The sequence below is a fragment of the Coffea eugenioides genome, chromosome 6, assembly GCF_003713205.1.
Source record: "Coffea eugenioides isolate CCC68of chromosome 6, Ceug_1.0, whole genome shotgun sequence".
Taxonomy (NCBI): Eukaryota; Viridiplantae; Streptophyta; class Magnoliopsida; order Gentianales; family Rubiaceae; genus Coffea; species Coffea eugenioides.
In genome coordinates, this window is record NC_040040.1 from 4,566,266 (window position 1) to 4,585,695 (window position 19,430).

The following is a 19,430-nucleotide window of genomic DNA, read 5'->3' on the forward strand; positions in this document are numbered from 1 at the left end:
AAAAGTAGGTCGAAAAAATTCACGGCTCTAAAGAGGCCCAGCATAGAAGTATGCCTAACTAATTGCTCACACTTTTAATTCTGGGCCTAGAGTGTCCGTACGTCAACTGCATAATTAATCTTTTGTCTCATTTCTTGTGTCATTTTTTATTATATTGCTATTTTTATTTCATAAATATTATATTTTAATTTTTTTTGTTCCTTTAAAATTCAACAACTGTTAATTGAGTAATACACATAATTTAACAAACTCGAAAAATCAAAACATATAAAAAATAAGATTTTTATGAAAAAAATACAACAGTTTCAAAAAAGTAATATATAATAGAAAATTAAAAATATAGTAAAGTTCCAAAAAAAAATATATAATAGAAAAGTAAATACAACAGCTTCAAAAAAGTAATATATAATATAAAATAAAAAATATAGTAAAAAATTCATTTTTTATATGTTTTGATTTTTCGAGTTTGTTAAATTATATGTATTACTCAGTTAATAGTTATTGAATTTTAAGGAAACAAAAAAAACTAAATTATATATTTATGAATGAGAAATAGCAATATGATAAAAAAAAGGTCAAAGAGTCGTACATGAAATGAGATAGAAGATCCGTTGCACATCAATTATACTCTTGAATTGTGCAAAGAAGAGACGTGACAGATACATGACTACATGGTTCATGAGAAATAAATATTTTTGTTTAGGTTTTTACTTTTGTGGGAAAATTTTGTCTAGATTTTTTAAAGAATATTTTCTTGACTTATTTTCTAACCATAGTTTTATCTTACATTCATCACATCTTAAAAAATTGCAAAAATATATTTTTCATTTATAAAACTTCTAAAAGAAACAAAAATTGCAATCAACACGTGTTCCTAGTGTACAAGCAAACTTAATATACAAGCAAACCACGGAATTCCAAGACAAAGTAGACTAATTATGGCCTAAGTTTGTCCAACTTGAAATTTCAAACGGAATTAGGAATTATAAATAGGAAACCCTAGATTTAAAAGCTCCCACTTAAAAAAAAAAAATTTGAAATTTCAAACAAAAACCGCTTAACTTAGATACATGGAAGAAAACAAGAGAAAATTTGGATAACAACTCTAATCGAGGGCACATTCAAGCTCTTATGTCATAGTTTATTCTGTGCTGATTTTGTTTAATTGAATTGAAAGAGATGGTAATGATTTCACTAATATATTTTGTGCCTTGAGGTTGTGGAATGAGTACATTTTAGGGTAAAATGCAGAATATGAGTTATTAGTTAAGAAGCCAAATCGAATAAAAAAAAAAATATGTTAAAGCATAAGGGAGGAAATTATAAATAAATTAAATAGATGCATGATCCGTGACTATTACGGAGACTGACTCTAAACATAAAAGGAAGAGGGAAAGGGAAGGCTTAAGAGTCGGTTAACTGGTTAATTTCGTTGGATCAGAAATTATTGAAGGTAGTTAAATGTGTTTAAAATTTTTGAATTACTACCTAAAACGAAAAGCCCTAGATAATACCTGTCAGCAATACATTGAGTACTTAGAAGCGCAGAGCCGTCAAAATCGAATCCTATGGGTGGATTTGTCGTAGAAAATGCGATTATCTGTTGGCCGGCATTGATCTGGGGGTGTCAAAAGTCCAATAATAATAGAGTGTAATTCATTCATATGTTAAAAGTAAAACTTGCTCTAAGGATTTGGCACGAGTTCACCACACTTCCCCCGAGCCCCCCGCCCCCACAAAGCCAATCCCCGATTTCTACTATCATTCAGGGCATCACTTGCGGCAGCGCGTGATATTCACCTGTCAACTCCAGCTGCTATTCAACAAACATTCGGCCCTCGCCAACGACTGGATTGTTGGAAGGCCACTCATCTCCGATGAGCTTAGTGGACGAGAGCTTCGAGCTGAAGGAACTTCAGGTGTTGGAAGGCCACGCTGATAGGGTTTGGAGTGTCGCTTGGAAACCTGCCACTGGCTTCGACGGGGTCCCCGCAGTACTCGCCTCCTGCAGCGGCGATAAAACCGTCCGGGTTTGGGAACAGAGTCCTTCCTCCGGTTCTTTCCAGTGCAAGGTTTCATTTTAAGTTGTTCATCAATTGGTGCTCTGTGTTGAGATATACTAGTATTTGGAATTAAGCTTTATCCTGCCGGTGCTAACTGCTAATATATCAGGATTTGGTACTTTATTTCGTTATGTTTTATTACTATACCTGTGGAACTGTCAATTGACTTACCATTGAGTATTACTTTGAATTGAAAATATGAGGGAGAAGCTCTGTAATTGGATGTGTTTAATTGAGTACTGGATTTAGGATCGTTGAATGTGATTTTACGCAGGCAGTCCTGGAGGAGACGCACACTAGGACGGTTAGATCGTGTGCCTGGTCTCCATCTGGAAAACTATTAGCAACTGCAAGTTTTGATGCCACCACTGCTGTATGGGAGCACGTTGGCGATGATTATGAATGTGTTTCCACTTTGGAGGTAGTTTTTCATTCATGATTTCCTTTGATGCACATAGCTTCATTTGTCAATCCAGGATCTTTAGTGATCACTAGCTGAAGCAATTAATGAATGTTGCTAAAAACAAATTATTCATACGGAACTCATTTGGATCTGTCAATCCTTTGGTTTTTCAATATGCAGGGTCATGAAAATGAAGTAAAGAGCATTTCTTGGAATGCATCCGGCTCGCTGCTCGCTACTTGTGGGCGAGACAAGTCAGTATGGATATGGGAAGTTTTGCCTGGTAATGAATTTGAGTGTGTTTCTGTGTTGCAAGGACATACACAAGATGTTAAAATGGTTCAGTGGCATCCAAACATGGACATTCTGTTCTCTTGCAGCTATGATAACACTATTAAGGTACATATGACATATTCACACATCTGGTACTAAAAAATATTCTGCTCGGCTAACAACAATTTTCATATCTTTGTTCTAGTTGTAATCTAGCACGTGCACTTTAGGATTTTTAGACAAGTGCTGTATGGAATATTTTATACTTGACAACCTATTTAGCTTTTGTGGCCTCATAACATGCATTAATTTTGCAGGTTTGGGCGGAGGATGGTGATGATGATTGGCATTGTGTTCAAACATTAGCAGAAGCTAACAAGTATATATTACATTTTTTTAAATGTTTGAGACATTTTTGTACACATGAATGTTGTTTTCCAGTAGGCTGTTATGAAAATCCACGTCAATTATGGTAGGAGAAAGAAGTTGGAATGAGTACAATAGTGTGTTCTTTCTGTTCGTGTGCTATTAGTGTGCATTTCGATACTTTAAACCTGGAAGAAAAGTTTTTTCAATTCAAACAGGTAGTGAAATGCTATAACTTGGATGTCCCATTTTAATTTAGTTATTGGTTGACTGATCTGCAGTATTGGTTATATGAAGTAAAACATTTTCAACTATTTTGTTTTTAGTTTTGACGCTTCTTTGCCTGTATTGCAAGTTTTCTATATTCAACTTTAGCTGTATCATATATTGTGTCTTCCTTTGAAGTCAATCTTGTGTCAGATTTCACAAAGCTTGTAAAGTTTGAATTTTATTGATGTATGCTTGAGATTGTTAGTTGTGTTAAAATCTTATGCATCTAGATTGCTGGCTTTTCAGTGGACACACATCTACGGTCTGGGCTCTATCCTTTAATGCAACTGGAGACAAAATGGCCACTTGTAGGTGTGCATCTCCTTTGTGGCTTTTTATGATTTTGCTTTCTACGATATGCCTGCTCTTCTTCCAAATAACTTAGATCTGGATACGTCTTGGATCCTGATTATGCACTGGGAATGACAACGATAGCTTTTTCTAAGGGAATCGATGGGAATTAATTGTTTTTGCAGCGATGATCTTACCTTGAAAATATGGGGAAGCGACCTCTTGACGATTCAGTCTGGAAATGGGTCTGCGCCTTGGTAAGTTTTGTTGAGCCTTATAGTTTAAAATTTTGTGTTACCTTTTCTTTTTAGGAGTAATTTGATAAATTCATTGGTTGTTAAGAGTAAAAGTTGAGAAAGTGGTAGGAGCCTTTTGCATTGGATTTACTTGATATTCTTCGGCTCATCGACTTCCCTTGATTTCTTGGATTTTTTTCCCAAATTTTATACCTAGTATACGTTCTACATTGTTTTTGCGCTATTTGGACTTAATAGTGATGTTTATATTCCCATCCGTTAGAGTATTTGAGGCATTAAGTTGCTTTATGCATCACACTTTTTTCTGATCTCCAAAAGACAGTATATCGAGATACCAGTAGTTTGGAACATGGCTTCTTGACCATCTTTAATGAGTTGAAATATAGGTAGTTGAATTGATGATACTTATGATATACTTGATAGAAGTTTTAAGATATAGTAAGGATGCAATCGGTGGTAAGGACATAGAAGTTTATCCTGGGGATACATCTAATTCCAACTATTGCTACTAGTTTTCTTTAATCTCATTTAAGTAATTGTGCTTGAAACAACCTGGATTTGGTCCTTAGTACTATCTCAATGTTTCGTAGTTTTCAAAGTTTTGCAAGTTATAAAACACCTACCCAACAATTAGAGTAAGCTTGTTTGTCAAATACCAGCTGATAAGAGTTTTTATTTGCTCTTGCAGGAAACACATCTGCACTCTCTCTGGTTATCATGATCGAACTATATTTTCAGTCCATTGGTCAAGGTAGCGAAACTTTGTCCTTTAGTCAGTTAATATGCTGACTTTTATTCAATCGTTTCTTCCTCCTTTCCTCATATTTCTTGTGCAAACTTTTCCTTCGAATAAACTATAATTCATACAGCTTGATGGTCTATGCTTGTAGGGAAGGAATAATTGCTAGTGGAGCAGCTGATGATGCTATACGTTTATTTGCTGAGGATGGAGATGGTTTGGTACTTAACAACCCATCTCATAATGGATGTGATCTAGAGTTCTTCGTTGTTAGTGGTCTACTGTTTGCATGTGTATTCCAAGGGAGTACTTTTTATTCTTTAGTGGATATTCTGCAGATTAGTCACTTGGTATATGTCCAAAGAAATGATAGCTTTAACAACCCATCTCAATATGTCCCTCCCCCCCCCCCCCCCCCCTTCAAAAAAAAAAAATGAAGGACCCAAGACAAAAAAGTTTCACTTTGTATGTATGCGTTAGTCATTTCAGTCTAACAAAGGTTTCCTACACACATTACAATTGCTCAGTGGTTTCAGATGGTGCAGTTTCCATATGGGTTTTTGACCATGAACTTGCAAAAGGGTGTTCTAGAGTCACTACTAAATACGTTCTAAATTTGTGAAAATTTTGCATACATCTTTTATCAAAGCCTCTGCTTCAATAAGTTCACACCTATTTTGTCTTTGTTCTGCCACAGGTTGATGAACCTAAGTACCATTTGCTTCTGAAGAAGGACAAAGCTCATGATATGGACGTAAATTCTGTGCAATGGAGCTCTGCGGTAAAAGCATAAACAAATATTTCAATCCTTCTATGTGAAGTAGAAACTTACTCTTTTATCTTTTTCTTAGATAGCAGTATGTCTGTGGACACGTGGTAAAACTTGAGTTTTGCTGGCTTTTGTCTGCCTGACACAGTGAATAAATTCTAAATCCTTAGCCAGCCAGGTTCTTTGCCGGCACATTTTGAAATGCATCATAGACACCACCCACCTGAAACATAGAGTTCGTGCTACTTGATTACATGCTCTTACTGCCTTCATGTGGCATGCTTGCCAATTTTATTCTCCTAGTAGGATGTAATCGTCAACAAATGAAGTCAGTCTCCACAAATGCTGGCATTTTTTGGTGCAGCACGTCTGATTATTCATTAGTTTTACTTGCTTGTGAGAGCAAAAGAACGAAGGAGGAAATGATTGGGATTCTGAACAGATACTGAACGTGTGTTGCCATTGCTTTGAGCTGCTTGTTTGACAAATTTCATCCTGATCTGCTATTCTAGGGCTCTCAGTGATGTCTACAGAAGTTTTACCTGCTCCCCTTTGGGGAGAGAGGGGGGGGGGGTGTTACACATGAGACGTTATTGGTTAAGAACATTGCTTTGTACTGTGTCTACCATGTCACTGAAGGCACATTTCAATCTTAATATCTTTCTAGTTGAAAGTTACTAATGTTTCCCGTTTGCCTTGCTAAACTTGACAGGGAAACAGGCTTCTTGCTTCTGCAAGTGATGACGGGACGATCAAGATATGGGAGTTGATTTCCCTGGCAGGGGACCAGAAACCTCCACTCTAATACCACTAGTTAATTTGATCGGTTGTGGATTTTTCCCGCATGTGGTGGAGATATCATCCGTGAGACGCAATGCTTGAACCAAAATAGTTTTTCGTATAAATTTTGGGGTGGCTTGTTAAAATAGTCACGTAGAAGTACAGTGGAGTTTACAGAGTATTGATGCTGCTAAATTTTCTCATCTTCAGTTTGTCTCTCTGTTTACGATGTAATTTCCTTGATAGAACTTTATACCAGCGAAGCATAAACATTCTTGCCCAGTATTTTGAGCAACAGTTTGAAATATTTAAACGACTGGGTATGAAGCTGCTCGAAACGATAATTTCCAACACTTTGAGCATCATTCTTGCCCCAATACGATGATGTAACCTTCTCCCGGTAAGAAGAGACGGCCGGAAAAGAGGAGGCGGAGCCGATGTTTGCTATACTAGTACGGTAAAAGTTCCTTTGACCTGTACGTAGGCCTGTGCAACCATATATTGTACGCCTTTCATGGGGACTAAATTTTCCCCTTCCTTGAACAATCGTCAAGGAAGCACCTGACTTGATATTTACAGTCTCTACATTATATCTCAAGCGACTTTTCTTTACAGTCTTTGAATAGTTGGATCCCAGCTTAACCCTCATGGACCCCGTCGAAGCTTCCAAACGAGAGGCAAGAATCTGGACATCTTTCAAAATAAGTGAAGGACAAGCGGAATGCATCTCGCCTAATCAACGGTCCCGCTAGTAACTTCTTTTTTCTTTCAGTAGGCTGCCCCCCCCCCCCCCCCCAACCCACAAAAGGGGAAAAAAAAAAAAGAGAAGAGAGTAACGGCGCCAGTAACTTGCACATGAGCAAGATAGAGCCTTTTGACGCGAATAACGATCGACACCAATCACTTCAAGTAAATTATCCTGACTCATGTAGGCGCATGAGATGAAGAGATTTAACTTATTATAAGAGCTATAGTAAACTCTTGATGGGAAAATAATTTTCAAGAACTGCTTGTTTAAGTAATATCTGCCTTGGAAAATAAAATTATATCAGAGGAGAGAGAAATATTTCAGCTACTTGCTAGACTGGTTTAGTTAAGGTTTTTTTTTTTTTTTTTTTTTTTTTTTTGTGTGTACAAGAAAACGATATCAGGTATGCCAATTACCGTGCTGCAATAATTCATGAATCTCCATTACCTAAATCATGCTGGATAATCATCAATTCAATGGGTTGCAACTGATATCATAGAGCTACGCAATCTACTTACTGAGAATTAATTCACATATGCAGAGGATTGTTGCCATGATATCAAGATAAAAAAAAAAGGGTCAAAATAGAACTCATCTGTTGAAATTAATAGTAAAAACTAACAACGGTTCTCTATTCTTATTCTGCTTGAATTGGCTCTTCTTCCTTCTTCAACCAATGCAGCCCGAGCCGAGATTATACTACTATTCATTACGGAAGCATCAAAGGCACTGCAGTCAATCCAATCCTTTAGCAGCTCCTCTTGACCCCATATATCCGGAATCCAAACTCGACCCGCAACTTCAATCCGATGTCTCTTCAGTCTTTCCCGCCCGGTCGACACCTCAGCCTCGTTTGTCGTCCTCAAGTTTTCAACTAAAGGAGTTAGAACAGCTGAAGACGGCTGTAATTTTGCTGCTCCATCAACTTTGGGTTGATGTTTTGCGTCTTTGACAGTAGTGTTTTTTGACATTAGCCGTGGCTGATGACGTTTAAACTCATCATTAGTTCCCCAGCGTGGCTTGACCGACTTGATTTGTTCATCGCAGGATAAGGTCTCGTGATTAGCTTTCTTGAACTCCTGCAGGAGTAGCACTGCAGCTGAGACGGTAGTATCTTGAGCAGAATCATAAGAATTCTGAAGGGTCATGCTAGCACTGCTACTTGGATGTTCTCGTTTCATATAAAAATGGAAAATATTATTCCTCTGTGTGTGTGTGTGTGTGTGTGTGATGCCAATTGCCAATCGAGTGTTGGGGATTACATTACATGAAGCCTTTACTACGTGGGAAGCAATGGGAATATAGTAATAAAGAAAATACTACTAGTACTAGTAGATAGAAACTAGAAAGCAAATGGGTGGGGGTGTTCGTTTACACGTCCTAGCAAAATGTTTCTTTATGTATGGCATGGGACAAATGTACGTGTCTTTTCTGATGTAGATTCCAAATTGTGTGGCTTACTTCAAGCTTGAAAATCCCCCCAGAAAAGAGAAGGAAAAAGAGAGGCTGTGAGGGGGAGTTTGATACCTTCGATTGATTTTTGGAGGATTGTGAGGTTGATGTTTGATTTGGCAATTTAATTTTCCCTGGGGATATAATCAATGATAATGTGAATTTTAGATGTTGCTGGCCAATGATTGTAGAGATTTTGATTCAGGAAGGGAATTTCGTTGACGACAGGTTCAGCTACAATTTGTACCAATCATTAATTAATTCCAGACGGAGACAACTTTGGATTTGGAAGAAGGTTAGCCAGATATTTCTTTCATGCAAAACTTGGCGGCTTTCGTTCTTACCTGAATCATATCGAGCTTTGCAAAATATTTTTGCATTGACATAAATTTTTGAGTCCTTTCCTCTGGTTTATAAAATTGCAGGTTACCTACATGATTAAGTTTTCCATTTTGTTTTGGGTTTTTCATATTTTGCCTGTCAACCGTCACAATCAATGGAGGAGGAGGAGACGAGGATTGGGTTTACATTGACATACGTATGAAATGCAGGGAGATAAATGCATGCAACAAACAATAAGAACCAAAACCTGCAGCCTTATTTTACAGCGTTCCATTTTTCGGCCATTGTTGAAAATTTGCATCCAAAGCCACCGAATGAGACTTGAGAGGGATGAAGAGATCGCAGGAAAGATCCAAAGAGGGAGAGACCACACACAGTTGCAAACAAGGCCATTACTACTGGCATTTACTCGTGCCCAATGGTTTGGTTTGTGTGTACATGTTACTTCAAGATTTCATTGTCGCATTAATTTCACGAAAAGAAAGTTCTCTCCATTTTTCTTTTCTTTTCTTTTCTTTTCCTTTGAGGTATCATATTGTGTTTTCAAAGAAAATTTTTATGGTACCTGGAAAATGGAATTTCAAGCGATTGTCTGATTTGACAAGCTGAGATTTTTTGGTTCAGAAATGGTGACGTGCAAGGTGATTAATATCCTGAATTTAATTTTACACGGCCATAGCTTAAATTCAAATAAAAGGACTATTGGCAATCATTTATTTTTTAGAATTGTAGTGGATAGGGAAGGCGGCAGTCACTTATAATAAGCTGCAGTGACTTTGACAAGGGCAAAAAACTAGTAATACATACTAGAGAATAAAAAAACTAGTAAGGGACGGAATCAAAATAATTGGACTTCTTGTTGAAACTCAAATTGTGCGTTCAATGAGAATTCTCAAGTTAAGAAACTACATTAATAAGTTTTTGTCACTTGAGAAAGGATCCATTGGTCAACAAAAACTGAAAAAAAAAAAGCGCAAATTAATAAGTTTGTCACCAGAGATCTTATTCTTGTCACTTGAGAAAGGATCAGGTTGAAGAAGAAAAAGAAGCAAGCGAAGGGCAAGCAAAAGGATACCTGCAGGCTACTGAAATTCCAGAGGTCGAAAGAACTCAGAGGTCGAAAGAACTCAAAGGCTAGAGACTTATAGCTAAATCAGCTGGGACAATTATGGGGTATAACTTGCATGATGACAAAGTTCTTCTCCTCCTCCTCCAATAATACTTCGTTGAAGCCTCCGGACCATACTTTTCCACCATTCTCTTCAGTATCTAATTGTCTCTGATTAATGTATATTCTGTAACACTATGTCTTATCACGACTGAGTTTCAACTGCATCCTCAGCAAGCAGCACTGGATCTTATAGTTTTATATATATATCAAATCCAAAGCCGTTTCCTTTGGCTACAGATTGGTTCTTTTCATCTTCGACTCTCTTTGACTTTCCGTTTACCCCGCCTTGTGTTGCGGGTTTTGCTGTCCCCTGTACTACTAGCGCCATGATTTCCGCCCAAAAGAAAATAATCATGATCATGATAGCACCATGATCTCTTGCAAAGCCTGGACAATCCGCTGTGTCAAGTTCATTAGCTAGTATGATTACTTGAGAATATAAACATGTATTCTTATATTGTAGTGATATAGTCAAAGTATTAATTTCTTTCTTCTTGACAATCTCATTAATATTGAAAAAAATAGAAATAGATGGAGCTAGGAACTAAAGTGATTGTATCACTATAATCTAAACGAATAAAGTGATAATAACAATGTAGTAATGCTATAAAATAAAAAGGTATTTTTGTCCAAAATTTCTGAACATGTTGAGTTGAATTACTTATGGGGGTAAAGTGACTAATAGATAACGTTATGGGATAAACTGATAGTAGTGATATAGTTTAATGAGATAAAGTGATAGTAACCCAAAAAAAAAACACACAGTAAGTCATGATATTCACATAAATTTTTTAACTTCTTACACAACTTTTGAATATATTTTAGATCAAATGAGAAGCAAAATACATGAGACATAATCGAAATATGCAAGAAACTAGAAGGGTAGTGAATTTCATTACCATAATATGGATACATCTTTCTACCATATGTCTCAACTAAAAATTTAGTTCATGGGTCAAGCAGTGAAAAGGAAGGATGGAGAGTGGTAAGTGGTGAGGGCGGAGGCAACTCCTTGTCTTGCGGATCCGACTTCTGTGCGAGTAAAGACCCAATACTGCACAATGGGGTAGAGATACCTAACCTAACAATTCAAAACTATGGCCCCACTCTCTCTTGAAACTTGAAAGCACAACCATGCGCAGGTTGTAAGAGCCCGTCAAAAACAAGAGGCGGATGCGTCCAGACTGTTTTGAGGCTTTCCTAGGATTCCTCTGAACCAATCTTTTGTAAACCTATGGAATGGCACACGACCAAATGTCAGCTGTATTGTGGCCGAATTGGGTAGCGATACCCTCAATTCCATAAAACGCAATGCAACAGATGAAGTGATGGAAGACCTTGGCTCAGCACTTGTAACCATGAATAGGACACAAGTTAAAATTGCCCTTGCACGTCCTTTTCCCCCTAATCTAGTAATCTTATCCCCCCCTGGGCGGCCGGCCACAAGCGTATATGGACAGGGCACTGCACTATTTCTGTTACGCTTAGATTAAAAAACTCAGGATGGCCACTAATCAGTCCTGCTGCTATTTGCTACCTTGGGGTCATCATTCATCGTAATCACTAGCAGTCAGTCAAGTCTTGTGTGCGAAAAACAGGATCAAAAAAATTTTGTGAACGTAATCTGTAAAATTACGGCAAGAAAGGTTGGTCTCAGCAGAATGGCAACGAGAAACCACCTATTGCGAGAAGCAATATCTCAAAAAGGAAACCAAAAAAAAAAAAAGAAACCACTCCACAAACACTGCTCACCAGGGGTATGAACTCTGAAAGACTAATGCTAATTCCACTGCAATCGTCAACATATATGCACAAGTTCATCTACGGTGATAAAAACAAGTATACTGTACAATATTCCGCTGGCCTGGACAATAGATGATACCCGTCGTCGTCATTGTCTACCTCCCCATTATTCTTGAAGAGAGCAGAGTGTATTTATTATTCTTGAAGGATTGCATACGATGCTTCCCTGTGGAAATTTGCCATTGAACCCATTACCCCAATCCTGTACATAAAAAAACTTTGCTGAATACTCGCATAACTGAGGATGTAGTCTCGACAAAACAGTGTAGTTCAACATGAAGATTGTGTGACAGGAAAAGCAAAAAAACAAAAAGCTGACTTAAGCTCTTGGATAGCGAGAACGCCCTTTCTTTCTTAAAAATTCAGGGATCTCCACAGAACCACCTTCCAGGAAGGATGATGGTCGTCGATTCATTCCAAGACCTGCATCTCCTTGTGCCATCTGACCTGCCTGTATGTGGACCAAAGGTCAAACAAGCTTTCAAAAAAGAAACGGTCATCACAACAGAGAATGAAACCAGGAGCACATAAGAACAGCGTTTTTTTTCTTTTCCCCACTTTGTTGGGGGCAGCAAGAGCGCTGTGGTTACAGCTAAAGCATGATAAATACCTGAAGAGGTCTCCCCTCACTTTCTTCTTGGCGTTTAAATCCCGTAGCAATTAGGGTTATACTAACCTGAATGAGCAGAAATTACAAAATTCAAAGCTCCACGTGAAAAACAAATGATAATGCTGGAATTAAAGCATCTGCTCTAAACAAAAAATGATCCATCACCAATGAATGGCATCAATTTTGAGTGAAAACCGATGCAGATCAATCTATTATAACATTAAGAAGTGGTAATATAAAGGATTTGTCAAACAATTAATGTAACACCTTCCAAGCGTTGCCGAGTCAATTTTTTTTCCTCTTTTACTTTGTTCTGTGAATTAAAGATCTTTCGCTGCAAATTCTATATTTCAATCTTCCAATTAAAGACAATCAAGGAGAGCTTATTCTACTTATCTCTTACTTTTTGGAAATACAGAAAAATAAAGATGCAAAAAAACTGTTTCTTAAAGTTTTAAAAAAAAAAAACACAACCAAAAGGACAGTATTTTTTTTTTCTCGTGGGAAGAACTTGGGAGAAGAATGACAGAAAAAGCTCAAGGGCAGATGCTAACATGGCAAGCAATGAAAACAAAATCCCCTTAATTTTTGCATTAAGTGCAGTCAATACACTAAGCCAAACAAGTCAAATCAGGGCTGAATTATAGTTGTCCCCTTGCCTGAAATTGTTTTATATCCTACCAAGTGAGTTGAATAGGAGAGTAAATGATATCATAGGTGAACATTAAACAGGGGCATGTGAAGAAATAACCCCCTTTCAAACTTTGATAAAGGGAGACACGACATGAGTGAGGATTTGTTTACGACATTTGTTCTCAAGGACAAACCAATTATTGGCAAAAGACTATTACACAATACAATGAAACAGTAACTACGAATTTAACAGAATACCAGTGGCAAGATTTGTCCTGCTTGTGCAGAGATAGTAAGTGACTTACTTGACCGCCTAGTGATGGATCAATAACAGCTCCAAAGATTAAATTGGCACTTGGATCCACAAGGTCATATATGACCTCTGCAGCAGCATTTACCTATACAAAGCCAGGAAACACTAATGACATGAACAAAGAATTTTAGAACTAGATCAAACAAAAGACAACTATTTAGTGACGCCAACATACACAAATGGGCAGATTACATAACCTGTGTGAAGAAGTTAGAAGGCATATAGACTACAATGGAAATCCTAAACTTGACCCCAAAGTACTAAGTTCAGTATGCCAGTTATTCTCAGAAATCTTCAACGTTTCAACATTAAGAACTGTGTCACCATCACCCAAAACCTTCATTTTGTCATAATATTGATGATACAGGGGCCACTTAAGCACCCAAATAGCAGTTTCCCCATAAAAACCTCATTGTCCAGAAGAAAGGGTTATAAGTTCAAAAACAACACAATTCAGTTTGTGTAGAGAGAGAAAGTCCACAAACAATGAATGTTAAAAACCACTTCAAGCAAAAAATTTAACTATTTTATGAGATATGGGCTGCATTTTTATTCATGTCAAACAAAACAGACACCAGATAGCAGAGGTTTCTGTCTCCTTCAAAAGTAAATCCTTTGTTTCCAAAAGAGAGATAATCTTCATAGTAAATTAGTGTAAAATATCTTCATCAGTTCCTCTGTAGCAAACCAAGCACACGTTCACACACATCAGAGAAAGAATTATATACCTCAAACAATGTCAAATCACTGCCACCAGTAATATTCCACACAATACCAGTAGCCCTCTCTATCCCGATATCTAACAATGGAGATTGAATAGCATTCAATGCAGCATCCCTAGCCCTTGTCTTCCCTGCACAGTTAAATATCCAGAATGTGAGTTACTCTGGATCCTATAAGTTAGGACCTCGATCATCATACCCTAAAACAAAACATTCAAATGAGAAAAAAATAGAAAAGAAGATCAAAGAAAGAAAGTGAACAAACCTTTGATTTGAATTAACAGGGAGATGACAATAGTCAAAATTCTGATTCAAGTTATTTTCCAAATAATGTCATTTTTACGATGAAGCACTTTTTTTCAGATATTCACTAGTCATTTCCATGGAACTGAGCAATGAGTACGAAAGGTGAAATCATAGCTTAGTATAAGAAACACCAAGGAGTTTACTAAGAAACCAGTTTAGGGGACGGTGGTCTCCAAAAAGATGGTCACAAAGACAAGAGAAGCATGGATGCTTCTTGAGACACACTTCGTCAATTCAGCAGCTTATAGAAAGTACCTGTTGCAGTCCCAATGCCCATCAATGAAGAACCAGCATTAGCCATAATGGCACGCACATCAGCAAAATCCACATTCACCAGCCCAGGAATCTGCACGGACCACAACTTATCACAAATTCTATAAGACAAGTATCTTGTAATACAAACTGAAAGCGATGGTGAAAAATAAATTAAACTAATTTGTTACTGAGTACAGTAGCTTACAAAACTTGGTGAATTCATAGTTCAGTCATGCGCTGTACCATTCAGCATCAGTTACAAAGCCTTAAATTTATATGTATAGGATGTCCATGTGACAGCCACACACACACCTAAATTCTATATTTCATATGTTCCATAGTAGCATTTCACATAGAGAACCCAAAGAACTTGGTGCAACTTTACATATTGATTGGTTCAATTATGAAGTGTTTTAACAACCATGAATCATGAAAGAGTGCAAAGAATTTTAAATATGGAGTTTGAGGTGGGAGAAAGTGTGCGTGAATGAGGTACGCTTCCACACTTGCATGCTAAAAAGGTACTCACAAGGTAGAAGTATATATAATATACAGTTATAACTGAAACATATTACGCTTTTATAATACATTTCTAGCCTAGTTTCACCTGCATTATTGCGTGAGATTGATCATCCTTCAAGAAAATTGGAAGAATTAGCTAAAGCAGATACTCAATCACTGAGTTTTACTAATTGATCAAAACTGATGGAACATACAAGAACCACCATCCACCTATAAGACAGAAATCCCAAATAGTAGATAATTGCATAGACCTTCTTTAACTTCTACCACAAGAGTTGGTCATCTAGGAAGAGTTCATATATTCAATCTCCAACACAACTTAGTATTCAAGTATATGTGCATGAGAATAAGCTAGGTGGAGTAGGCTGCTAAATATAAGCAGTGTCAACTATATTAGCTAGATATAATGGATGAGCCTTTAGTCACATTGAATTCAATACCGTGATTATGTCTGAGATACCACGGACTCCTTGTCGAAGAATATCATCAGCCAAGTTAAATGCTTCTGTTACTGGTGTAGATGGGGAGACTGCAGTCAGTAATTTGTCATTTGGAATGACAATCAGTGTATCGACATTCTCTCTCAAAGCTGCAATCCCTTCTTGTGCTTGAACGGCTCTTCTACGGCCCTCGAAGGAGAAAGGAGTTGTAACAATGCCTACTGTCAAGATACCCATTGCTTTAGCAATTCCAGCAATTACAGGAGCCCCACCAGTCCCAGTTCCTCCACCCATTCCAGCCTGTAGAGGTCCATGTGAAGTCCAACATGAGATTATAAAACAAATGGCTAACACAAAAATTAAAAATACTAAATATTAGCATACATGTATCAGATGAAATAGCATTGCCTTTCACACCATTTAGTAGAGTTTAACAGGAACTTAAATTTTACTAGTGTCTGAGCACGGATTGGAAGCACAATATGTTAAAACAAAAAATCAACAATCTGTTGCTACTACAGAAATGTATGCTTTGATATTCTGGAAGCACAATATGTTAAAACAAAAAATCAACAATCTGTTCGTACTACAGAAACGTAGGCTTCGATATATCTTTTCATCATCTTTGTTAATGAACACCTTCACTACAGTTTCTTCGAACTGATAGAGAAAATTGCAGAAACACAAGTATATGCCTAACTGTAAAAGTATCCACCCCAGAAAATAACTTGGCAAAAGAGAAGTAGAACTTACCGTGACAAAAACCATGTCTGAACCGTAAACTGCATCTTCAATTGCTTCTTTGCTTTCTTTAGCAGCATTCATCCCAATATCCGGGTTCCCACCAGCTCCAAGTCCCCTGGTAAGCTCTTGACCAATTTGCAAGCGTTGCTCAGAAAAAACAGGTGACATCCTCATGGCTTGGACATCCGTGTTAACAATCCAGAACTCTACACCCTTCATAGAGCTCTCAATCATTCGATTGACAGCATTTGACCCGCCACCTCCAACACCAATAACTTTTATCTTTGCCTCATTGTAATTGTTTGAGCTCGAAGTATCTCTCAAACTCTCTGTAACACTTCCACTTGAGCTATCCTGCCGAGGGTTGGCTATGGTGGGGTTCCCCTCACCCCTAAGCATCGAAATTTCTGGGTGCAAATTCAGAAAGGGATCCTTGCTCTGAAATTGGCTGACACTATGAGAGTTTGTTGAACACTTAATCTGAGTGCAAATTGGACTACCCCTTTGGCTAACATTCAAAAAGCCAATCTTTTCATCGGGCGTTTTCAGCGGGCCTACTTTTCCTCCAAGAACGGTCAAAATCCCCATTGACCTTCGAGCATCGTAACGCGTAAAACAAGTCGATGTGCAGGTAGCCATACCAGAAAACCCCAAAATACTATACGCAACTTAGATAGAATTTAAGCCAAATTGCCGAATCCTACAATTTGCAGTCCAGTATATTCTTTTAGCTCATGTTTAATTGTAAAATGCAGCCAGAAAGCTCCCAACAATCATAACCAAAACCAATACTTAATAAACGAAAACTTCAACAAGATAAACAAGTAAAGAACCTCAGCAGAGTAGAAAGAAAAAGGAAAAAGCCAACGCTAATTTGTAACGTATGTTTCCAAGATCATTTACATTATAATGCAACAGATAGTGATGATTTTCGAAATGTGTTAAGATGTTATTCCAGACAGCATAAACATGAACCCTTCCCGGGCTCCTTGGCGCAAGAAAGACAGTAGTAGCTTTAAACCAATTTAAAAGAAGACAAATTAAAATGGGGCAAAAAATTGCAGCAACACTTGAAACCAAAAAAAAAAAAAAAGGATAGGCCCTAAAACATCAAGAATCAGAAGGAAACAGAAGCGGGAAAGAGAAAAAATGAGCTTTGGGTATGATAATGAGACATCGATATACTGGAAACAAAGGAGTTTTATTTTTTGAGATGGAGAGAGAGATAGAGAGAGAGAGAGAGAGACCTGAGACAGTCAGCGCCGCACTTGTCAACCGCAGTGGCAATGGGTGAAGCATTTACTGGAAAAGCAGAGGTTTTTGGTTTGAGAGAAGGGGGGCAGCAAATGTCAGGGGAGCTGGGGTTTTGGGATTTTGGTTAATCACTTCATTCTTTTCCTTCTATGTATACCACTGGTTAGTTTAGACTTTTAGTACCGCTAATTTCTACGGCCTATGCTCTGCTACCGTACGCGAGGGTTGACAGGGCAGGTGGAGACGGACTGGGGAGAGAAAGTAGTAGCACTAAAAGCGCTCGTCCTATTTTCTTTTCCCTTTCTCTTTTGGGGTTTAGTATTTATCTTTTACAGCTCCCTCCTAACAAACCAAGCAAGATTTAAGCCATATTCCGGTTAAACCTAAAAAAAAAAGGTATAAAAGCTATAAAACTCTCACTTTGAAGAAAAAGATAAATAGTCCGAGTTGCGTTGGTGATGATTGACCATTGAAAAAATATCCAAGAAATGGGGGGTTTTTTTTAAGGGATAATTTCATAAACCTCGTGGGAGGTTTCTGACAGTCTCACTCATCTTCCCTGAACTTTACAAAATATCAGCTATCTCCCCTAAAATTAAGTAGAATGTATCAAATCTCACCCAATTGAAATGCACAAACAATTTTAAATATATATCAGGAGAGAGAAAAAACACTTCATCCCACATCTGCCCTCAAGATTATCATTAGTGACTTAGGGCTTGTTTGGCACTTGAATTTTTTGTTAAGTTTGTCTGCTACAAGTTTTTTAAAAACTTTAATTACAGTAACCTCAAAAAATTTGTCAGAATTTTTAAACTATACACTTCAAAATATTCAAAAATTTTGGAAAAGGCAAGGTGCCTATTGCATTTTGGAAGGTAGAAGCCAATACCTCTTTGTGCACAGCTAAACCAACGATAAAGAGCAAATAATAGTTAACTTGGTTGATCATTCGCTATTAGTTTTGCATCTAAATTATAGTTAAGTTGGTTAATTATTCGTATTACTCGTTTAACTAATTCTGTCAAAATAGTTTCGAAATATATCATAAGTTATGAGGGTATATCTGTCAATTCACCATCAATAACATCACAAATAGGGCCCAAGAACCTGATAGGGAAGGTATCTGATATTTTACAAAGTTCATGAGAAGTGAGCGAGACTGTCAGAAACCTCACTTCCCTGAGGTTTCTGAAATTATCCCTTTTTTTAATTCCCACCATTTTCACACTCAGTGCACAAAACAAAATGCTCAGTGTGTCAATCCATCAATCAAAATTGACTCCGCTCATGGGTCACATGGGCTCAATGGTATTTAGCCACCACATAGTCCCTTATCGCACTGCCTTTTAACCGATTGGTTGGCTTCAATTTCCTCTTGTTTCTTTAAAAAAAAATAAATAAATTATTTTGAAGCATCCTCTCTCGTTTCTTTCGTACTTAAGCCAGTGCAACAATTATTATAATATTAGGATTACTTTGCACCCTTCAACTATTTTCAAATCTCACTTTATTACTCTAAAATTTTTCCATTTTTAACTTTAAACTTCTAAATTTTGCAATCGACTGCTAACTTTAGTTTGGCAAAATGATGGATGAGCCATCCAATTATGCATACAAGGACCTTTTGAACCCCACTCTTATTTTTTCCTTAAAATGCCTCTCTTTTTTTTGTCAGAAAATGTGTTGCAATGGGCATATTTTCTACCCAATTAAAGTTAATAACAGCTCTATTTTTTAATAAAAGAAATTAAGAGAGAAAGTTCCATTAAGTTTTTGACTGCTCGAAAAGAATCAAAATTTTGTTACCTTTTGATGGAAAGGGCAAAAAAATGTGCTGCTTGGCACATCTCCTGGTAGGAAAAAAAATGGCAATTTTAGAAGAAAATTAAGGTGATGGTTGA

At 37.3% G+C, this 19,430-nt stretch overlaps 3 protein-coding genes across 3 annotated transcripts; 1 reads left to right on the forward strand and 2 right to left on the reverse strand.

Moving 5' to 3' along the window:
- The first annotated feature begins 1,665 nt into the window (after nucleotides 1-1,665).
- Nucleotides 1,666-6,562, forward strand: LOC113775443 (protein CIA1). The gene is made up of 10 exons (XM_027320325.1): nucleotides 1,666-2,072; nucleotides 2,338-2,484; nucleotides 2,647-2,865; nucleotides 3,057-3,118; nucleotides 3,622-3,687; nucleotides 3,852-3,923; nucleotides 4,612-4,674; nucleotides 4,814-4,883; nucleotides 5,360-5,443; nucleotides 6,144-6,562. The coding sequence occupies exons 1-10, from the start codon at nucleotides 1,878-1,880 to the stop codon at nucleotides 6,234-6,236; spliced, it is 1,071 nt and encodes a 356-aa protein (XP_027176126.1). The 5' UTR covers nucleotides 1,666-1,877; the 3' UTR covers nucleotides 6,237-6,562.
- Nucleotides 6,563-7,377: 815 nt separating this feature from the next.
- Nucleotides 7,378-8,350, reverse strand: LOC113774596 (protein BIC1-like). Its single transcript, XM_027319158.1, has one exon. The coding sequence runs from the start codon at nucleotides 8,138-8,140 to the stop codon at nucleotides 7,577-7,579; it is 564 nt and encodes a 187-aa protein (XP_027174959.1). The 5' UTR covers nucleotides 8,141-8,350; the 3' UTR covers nucleotides 7,378-7,576.
- Nucleotides 8,351-11,571: 3,221 nt separating this feature from the next.
- On the reverse strand, nucleotides 11,572-17,729 carry LOC113773225 (cell division protein FtsZ homolog 2-2, chloroplastic). Its single transcript, XM_027317826.1, has 9 exons — nucleotides 17,520-17,729; nucleotides 16,282-16,972; nucleotides 15,529-15,828; nucleotides 14,567-14,657; nucleotides 14,012-14,136; nucleotides 13,276-13,368; nucleotides 12,338-12,403; nucleotides 12,047-12,178; nucleotides 11,572-11,929 (listed from the first exon to the last, which is right to left on the reverse strand). The coding sequence occupies exons 2-8, from the start codon at nucleotides 16,909-16,911 to the stop codon at nucleotides 12,047-12,049; spliced, it is 1,437 nt and encodes a 478-aa protein (XP_027173627.1). The 5' UTR covers nucleotides 16,912-16,972; nucleotides 17,520-17,729; the 3' UTR covers nucleotides 11,572-11,929.
- Between the last annotated feature and the right edge of the window lie 1,701 nt (nucleotides 17,730-19,430).